At 36.0% G+C, this 8553-nt stretch overlaps 1 protein-coding gene across 2 annotated transcripts in view; it reads left to right on the top strand.

Moving 5' to 3' along the window:
* The window catches only part of LOC117167031 (aurora kinase C-like), a 183694-nt gene that overhangs the window by 39785 nt on the left and 135356 nt on the right, over positions 1-8553 (top strand). For both annotated transcript variants that reach the window (XM_033351590.1, XM_033351589.1), the window contains exon 2: positions 1450-2032. In XM_033351590.1, the coding sequence (XP_033207481.1) occupies positions 1476-2032 (557 nt within the window). In that variant the 5' untranslated portion in view covers positions 1450-1475. The remainder of the gene's footprint in view (positions 1-1449; positions 2033-8553) is intronic.

Raw genomic sequence — 8553 nt, 5'->3', positions numbered from 1 at the left:
AGGTCACGAGATCCCGCTGATCCATCGCATTGAATCCATTATCATTGGCTCCCCCAGCTCTAGATTGGTCGGCATTGTTGGCCGACCCATTGTCGGGAGCCCGACATATATGTTCGGTTATGATTCCTCTAGAATCAAACCGAATGACCTATGACAAAGCCACCCAACTCGTCCTCGGGTTGAGGATAGAGGGTCCTCCAAGCGGAGGTGTGAAAACCGTGCCGAAAGCTGAATGGCACCAGGATCTGGTGTCTAGAACGGTGACTCTGGGATACCGGTTGAACTCTCAGAGGACGCAGCCTTATCCTTGCATGCGGGGCTCTACAAGGACGGAGCGACTAAATGACGACTTGCGAATGTGGCTACTGGACGGGGTTACATGGCACGGCTGCATGCTCTGTGGTGCGAAAACAGCGTTATTTGTAGTTTTTAGGTTTAAAATTTCTTGTTTTTAGTAGAAATATAACAAATTGAAATGAATTACTTATCTTTAAATCCGTTTCCGGATTTCCTAGTATCTGCATAAGGAAACACAATTTTAAGAAAGTACAAATATTCAAACTTTAGAATTTTCTTTTTGGATTTTTCCCCAACCTCGAGATACATGACTGGCCTCTTATGTTTAAATCTTTATATTTAAGTCAAGGCCCAGTGTTTCATCGGCCTCCTCCGCTGTTTTGTACATAAACGATCCTTTGCCCACTTCTTCGTGCTTTCTGGCTATTTTAAGAAGAGGGTTCCGTCCATTTGCAACTATGTGTGCTGTACTCAGAATAATCCTGTTGTGAGGACATTTAAGATGCATTTAAGAGACAGGCCTATACAGTACTGAACAAGTCTAGTATTTTCGTCTTTCTAGCTGTTAAGGTTATCTTTTACATTGTTTTGATACGGCCGGATAACCCCTTGTTTACTTATCCTAACAGCATGGAAGGTTCCGTGGGAACCTTCGGAACGTTTCAGCGGAATGTTCCTGGAACGTGTCAATACTTACCGCTTGGGAACGTTCTACTGTGACCTGAGGGGAACCTTCTGTTATTATTATTTTTAACAAGTATTTCGCATACCTTCGCAAACCGTAAGAGAACGTTCCCAAGCGGCGGACAATGTACACGTTTCGGGAACGTGTCTATGCTATTAGGGTAGTGTTTAACAGAAAATACGATAATTAATTATAGTGTTTAATTTCTTAACGAAAACCTCCAGTCTAGCGTTGGTAGGATAATCATTTATTTACTAGTTGATTTACTTTACATTTCTATAGGTTACAATCGCGAGCACGCCAACCTTACTCGAAGTAATTTCTAAACTTGGTCAATGCTTTGGCTCTACTCAAATTCAATTAAGAGGATTTGAGTGATTTTAAGTTGAGTTGGATATGGAAAATCTAGTCCTCTACGCTATTTCTTAATGTATACCTAATATTTGCTAATCTGTTTGGGATTTTAGAATTATACAATCAGGATTAAAGGATCATGATTAAAGGGAAAGGAAATAGTGTTAAAGTACATTCCACTGCTATGGAGACATTGAAGATATCAAAAATAAGAAGCGCTTTATCCAATACAGAAATTATAAAAAACACAGAACATGAGGAGAGAGTGGACAATACTATTAACAATTATGGTGGAAAAACATGCATTAAAAATTGCGTAAAGAACAGTGAAAAAAAGCAGAATAAAAACTCTCCAGAATTGATGCCACCACCGAAGTTACCACCTCTTCCGAAGACAATAGCCTCATTGTCACACATGAGTATTGAAAAGTCCGCTGAACTTCGAAGTCAAGCGGAAATATCTATTGATGACAGGAACGTTAGTGACAAGGCGAGAAAAGATTCGAAAAAATGGGTTTTAACTGATTTTGACATTGGCCGACCATTAGGTAAAGGAAAGTTTGGAAATGTGTATTTAGCAAGACACAAAGAAACTTCGTTTATTATTGCTATGAAAGTTCTCTTCAAAGATCAAATTTTGAAGGCTAGTGTTGAGCACCAGGTGCGAAGGGAAATAGAAATTCAAACACATCTAAGGTACTGTATTATCTAAATATATTATAACAAGATTTCACCGTCACTGTTTTTAAGAATTCTCGAATTCCTTCGAATCTTACCTCTTTTCCCTTGCCACAAAATTTACTTTTGGCAATACCAGCCATTGAAGTTGCACATTATTATTTTTAAACTTGTACATGCTTACTTTTAAGATAAGGAGCTTTATACTTTTTTTTTTACTTTTTTCGGTCGTTTTTACATTTTTCGGAAACTCGTGCTTCGAGCCTTCGGTTCCTGCTGTAAGTTTCACAGCCGCTATATTAACCCATTTTATTCACTTCTATCACAAATTGCTACTAAGTGCCACTTTGATTAAAATATACAGGTATATCCGGGCTCAATTGTCCGGATTTACATGGCTATCTGTAAATAAAAATAAATCGAAAATTCCTTATCCAAAAATAAGGACTTGTTTCAATCGCAATGCGTTGGACTCTCGCTCACGCACACATAGCTGTTTATAACGCGCTCCTGATTGGTCCAGCCTAAATATTTTACAAATAAAAAACTAAAACTTTAACGGATTTTTGGATCAGGAATTTTTTATGTATTTTATTTTTATACAGCCATATAAGTCCGTAAATTTGAGCCTGGGACACCCTGTACAATTAAAACATTTTTTCCTCCTGAATTTAATTATGTTGTTTACATTTTTAAGCTAAAATCATAACACGTAAAAAGCGTAGTTACAACATTGACAGCTAAACTCATTGCCGTATAGTACTGTATAGGTAGGTATGGTACCTTTTTCACTTCGTTTGTTAATATTATATTTTCCATTGAAAAAATGCAGTCTTTTTAAGAACTAAATCTATGGCTTCTACGAATATTAGGCTATTGTTTCTTTACCGTTAAGGAAGCGACTATCATCCCATTACGAATAAGCGCAAGTCTATCGTCCTGCTACGGACAATAACTAGTATATCTTTATTTAGCTAAGTTTTTAGGGGGAATAAAGAACCTATTATTTTTCGAAACATTTTCTACGAACTCAGAACTCCATTACTCTGTATTGCAGTTTGTAATGTAATTTTGACTAATACAATTTTTAAAACAAGAAACTTTTAAAGATTTTTATTTCTTTTAACACTTCTACGGTTTTATTAAATTTCTTACAAAATGAAGTTACCCTAATTCTTATCCGTAGCGGAAAGATAGATTAAAGCTTATTTCTAAGAAGATGATTAACGTTTTCTTATCGAAAACGAGCAATAGTCTAATATTCGTAGAACCTATCGAAATGCAATTTTGACCAATCAACAATAGTTAATTACCTGAAGTTAACGTCTAATAGATTTTTTAGGTCACTGATTACGAATCTATTGTTAAAATTCCAAATTTGAACATGGCGAATCCCATGACGGACAAAAAATTCTAAATGTGATTCCCGTGGCCTTAAAATGGGTTTTCTCAGGTCACCGATTACGAATCTGAAGTCAAAATTCCAATTACCAGACCCAATATGGCGGTGAATAATAACAAAATCTGTTCCTTATCATCAAAATGGTTTCATAGGTGCTTCTTGTGTCGCTGATACGAATGTTGTTTGTGAAATTTTTTAAGTTGAAAAGTGGTTAGTCCAATATGTCGGCCAATAAATGTAAAAATAAGTCCCGTAGCTTAAAAATGGTGTTTGGAGGGTTTTTATGTCGCTGATTACAACCCTGAAGTCAAAATTCGTAATCGAATATCCAATATGGCGGCTAAAAAATAAAAAGATCTTTTCCTTGTCTTCTAAATTGGTCCTGAGGGGGTTTTTACATCGCTAACAAGGAATTTAACTTGAAAAAATTGCAATAATATCTACTGACCTGGACGAAGGAATTAACTTTCAGAAGGCTAATCCGAGAAAGAATGACACCACGGCCTTCTCAATAGAAAAGCGCCTTAACCGATAATTTGTTCATGGACAAAACAATAACCAAAATGCCGGTAAAATAGCGACGGCAGAAGAAATGTTTCGAGATTGGTTAGGCACATAGGGTGATCATTTATGAAGCCATCTGTATACAATATATTTCCATCTAGAGAAAGGATCGAGGGACTGGTCTCTCAATAATCAGTAATTCAAATTAACAATGATTGTCACCGGAATAATGATAACTTCGTAAAGACCGCCCTCCGACTAACAAGATTTTTTGTGACTTCCCATAAGACTCTCTCGAAGAGTTATTCGCGTGGTGAGACACTGGTATCGGCACGGTGAGCTGTTCGCCCGAGCTTTCAAAGCACTCAGCTGAAATCGTAAATACTCGGTTGAACTCGGCCAATTCAATATGAAAAATTCATCGAGCTTATTTATTCAATGTAACTCATAAACATTATTTTTTGTTAGCCTCAATTATTTCTCAAAATGAAGATTCTAAAACTATAGGAAATGTGATGAGGTATAAGTCCATTGATGTAACTTAATTTCAAACCACAGATAACAGTATTTATTGGCGCAGGGTTTTGTAATTTTTAAGGCTCAATATTTTTAGAGAAACGTCCCCTCAATGTGACCAACTTTTATTTCGACAAATAATTTAAATTGTAAGTTACACGCTACTGAAATGTAACTCTGTGCCCTATCTCTGGTTTACTAACGAGACGAACTCGTTATACATTCATAAACGAATCGCTCATCATTCGTTATAATAATATATGTCTACAATCCTTAAAGTTAAATTCTCTCGCTCTTTTGTCACTCTTAACAATTATAATTTTGATCTAATTAAAATTAAAAAAAAAATGTTATATATAATTGGAATAGGTACGTTTCTGTCAATATCTGAATGTCAAAAGTAAAATAAAATGTATAAAATTATTAAAATACGTTAACTGCCTCTAATTTGCAATTTTTGTCCCATCCATTCTTTCTTATTTGCTCTTCTAGCACCCTTTAACTGCTTCTTACATTCTTTTCCTGATCGATCCTCCCCTAGATTCTTTACTACATTCTCTTGCCAGCTTCCTTTATTTTCCATTCCTCTCCTATATTCTTCCCATACATGTTCCCATATTTCCTCCTCTCATTCACATATTATACACGTTCTCTTCTTTTTCCGAGTACAACCCCTCCCTTAACTTGTTTCCCAATCTAAATTGCGATATACTGGCCCACCTTCTCTCTTTCGTATTTTGATTCCTCAATCTTCTCCTATCTTTCTATTAATTGTCTTTCTCTCTTTTTTCCAATTCTTCATAGTTTAGTTCAGTCACGTCTTCTATGTTGTTAGCATTAAAGAACTCCCTTATTTCTTCTTCTCATCTCGTTAATTCTATCGCCCTCCCTCTCTTCTCTTCTGCCTCCATCCAATACTTTCTCGCTAACTCCCTTCATTTTCTTCTCTTAGCTTCGTCTCAAACTTTCATGCCCTCTTTCCCGCCCGAGTACTTAATTTATTTCTTTGCCCTTCTTCTCTCATCATATACCCTGGCTTCCTCCAGTCTACCCCTAGTATCCACCTTATATACCTTTCTTGCGAACTGTCAATATCCTTTCTTTTTCTCCATCCCCATATCTCTGCTACATAACCTAATACCGGCCATACCAGCGTATCAAATAACCAAATTCTGCTTCTCCAATTTTTTGAACCTTTTTCTTATTCCCCATATCTGTTTCATTACGCCTGCTACTTTTTTATACTTTCGTTTATATGTGTTCTATGATCTTCATTCCTTCGCAAGATATATCCCAAATATTTAAACTTTTTTACCTCTCCTAACATTATTTCCTTCCATCTTCCCGTCCATTATTTATTTCTTTTCGCTCCTTTGCTAAACCTCATTATCTTTGTTTTTTCCACATGCAAATTCAAGTTTTTCCCATCTGAGTACATCTCTAATCCTGTAATTAAACCCGACATCCCTTCTTCATCCTCTGCCATCAAGACTATTTCGTCTGCGTATGTCAGTGTATATATCTTTTCCTTCCCTATCCTAACTCCTCGCCAACTTTTTTCCTTATTTTTTCTTTTAAGTCTGATATTAATGTATTAAATAAAATTCGTTTCAGAGGACATTCTTGCTGGATTCTTCTCACTAAACAGAAACTATTTCCTTCTCATTCTCCTACATTTACCCTGCTTTTTGTCTCTCTAAAAATTTCCGCTGCTTTCTTTATTAATCTGATTCAGTGGCTTTATCTTTTTTCCTTAACTTATTTCTTCAATATCTCCGATTAAACAGTTAAATATACTTTATACGTTGCTAGAATCAGCTTCACACAATTTGACTTTCTTCATTATTGGTATCACGACTCCTTCATTCCATAACTCTGGCCACCTCTCTCCTCTCCATACTCTATTACACATTATCCATGCCCATTCACTTAGTTCCGTTCCTCCATATTTCCAAACATCATTTGGAATCTCATTTATACCAGGTGCCTTTCTATCCATTATTATTCCTAAAACCTTGACTATTTCTTTCCTTCTTATGTCCTCTTTTCTCATTTCTTTCTCTACCATGTGGCAAAATTCGTCAAGTGTACCCGCCTAAAAACTGTTTGTCTCGTTTTATAAATTTATGGTGAATCAATGTAGAGTCACCTCTTCAGGTGTTTTCAAGGAATAATTTCCACCTAATAGATTTTAATTTTTACCCATCCCCTCCTCTGGGCCGCTTTATTGTGCCCAGAAAATAGCTCAAAAATGCAAACTAGCATTTTTCTCTGAACTTCATACTAAAAACGATATTTTCTGGAATTTCTTCAACATAAATTAACGTTCAACATAAATAATAATTTGTTAAAATAGTTAAATTCAAGTGAGCGCAAGTGAGTGATTATTAATTGTTTAAATATTTTTGAATAATTCTGAGCAAACAAATATTACTTTTAATATCCGTTAATTGTGTCACTAAAAAAATGTAAAATCATCAGTTAATTTTATACGTTTTATGGTCGTCGACGCTGTCGATGTATGGTTGACACGACTCTCGTGAACACACTTAAACCAGATTTCCGGAGTGGTTCCGACAGAACTGCGAATATTCCCGATAGGGACATCGTTGCGCTGGCCGGCTCGAGAAAGACTTATTTCGACTGAGTCTAACTGGAACTAACTAAGCGACTGCCCAGTAGGCGACAGAGATTCCTACTAAAACAGGAACTTTCGGAAGTCACATTCAATCTCAGTGAGCAGTCCCTCGGAAGGGATAGAGTCTCACGGTTCTCTGTGATGAATAATTTATTCATCACTGCTTTCTGGTACAAGTATCTGATGAACCCGCACAAACAGAAAGAGTCCCGTATATAATACCTGAAAAGGCAGTAGCAAATGGTCCTGGAGACCATCACCCAATTGTCTGCCTCTTGACCCTCTACAAATGTTTGACTGCCATGATATCCTATGTGAGCTAGAAGCATTGTGAGGTGGTTAGTGTCCGCACAGAAGTACAAAGGGGTGGCTGCCAAGGCTCTCGTGGTTGCAAAGACTCGACGACTATCGATATTATGGTCGTGTTGCATGCAAAAAGCCATCAACGCAATCTGCACATGTCATATATCGATAACCAATATGCGTCTCCCTTGAAGTCTTGAGGATAGTGTAACGTCCCTTATCCAAACGTCTCTTATTCGAAATCTCCGTTCATTTAGGCGGGATTATTTTTGAGCACTCATGCCTAATTGTACCTTGAGGTACAATTCAGAATCTGTGAATTTTCCCACCTTAAGGATATTTATTAGAGTTATAAAAAGGATTGTAAGGTTCTGGCTGCACTTTTGAATTTTTTTTTTATTTCCTGCATACGCCATCTAAATATTGTTCTCTTGCGTTCAAAACAGCTTGTTTTCCGAAAAAATTTTCATATTCTGTTTAATAATAAAAACAAGAGAGAGCAATAGAAAAAACAGCAGTGACACTTAGTGTTAGCTTTGTGTGGATTCTTGGTGCACTTTCATTAACCCTCGTAAAACTCACGAGGCAGACTCCCCGAAGCCCATTGATAACGAATTACCCCTTCATTGTTATGAGATGCAGGCCAGTTACAAAAATTAAAATTACTAAGGTATGGCTTGATTCAATTTTAATTAGCAGAATTAGTTTATTCATATAATTTGAAGAAATGGAAAACAAGATTCATGAAAATCGGTTACTATATATAGTAATAATGGAGACATTTAAGTGTATGCAAAGTGTACCTTTGCCGTAAATTTGAGACCTACTCCCTCAATCTGAATAATAAGTAATCAATTACAATGTCTTGATTAAAAAGTCTTAATAACTTCGAATAATCAGCCTTACTAAAGCAATTACTAAACGACTTCAGTCGATAAGAATGATCATTTGCATTTTGTGCACTTGAATTTCAAATAATGAACATTAAGATAGATTCAAATGTAATATTAAAATAAAAAAAAATGTGGTTAAAGATGTGAGTAGGAAATATTTCATCCATATATAAACGAACAAAATTATTAGAATGTATGTTTTTGAAACATGTAACAGCATCATTGAAACGCAGATTTTCACAACTCTGTAAATTTACACATACCCATACACATGCATATACAT

The sequence above is a fragment of the Belonocnema kinseyi genome, chromosome 2, assembly GCF_010883055.1.
Source record: "Belonocnema kinseyi isolate 2016_QV_RU_SX_M_011 chromosome 2, B_treatae_v1, whole genome shotgun sequence".
NCBI lineage: Eukaryota > Metazoa > Arthropoda > Insecta > Hymenoptera > Cynipidae > Belonocnema > Belonocnema kinseyi.
Note: the sequence above shows the minus strand (reverse complement) of the source record. Positions and strands in the feature narration are given on the sequence as shown.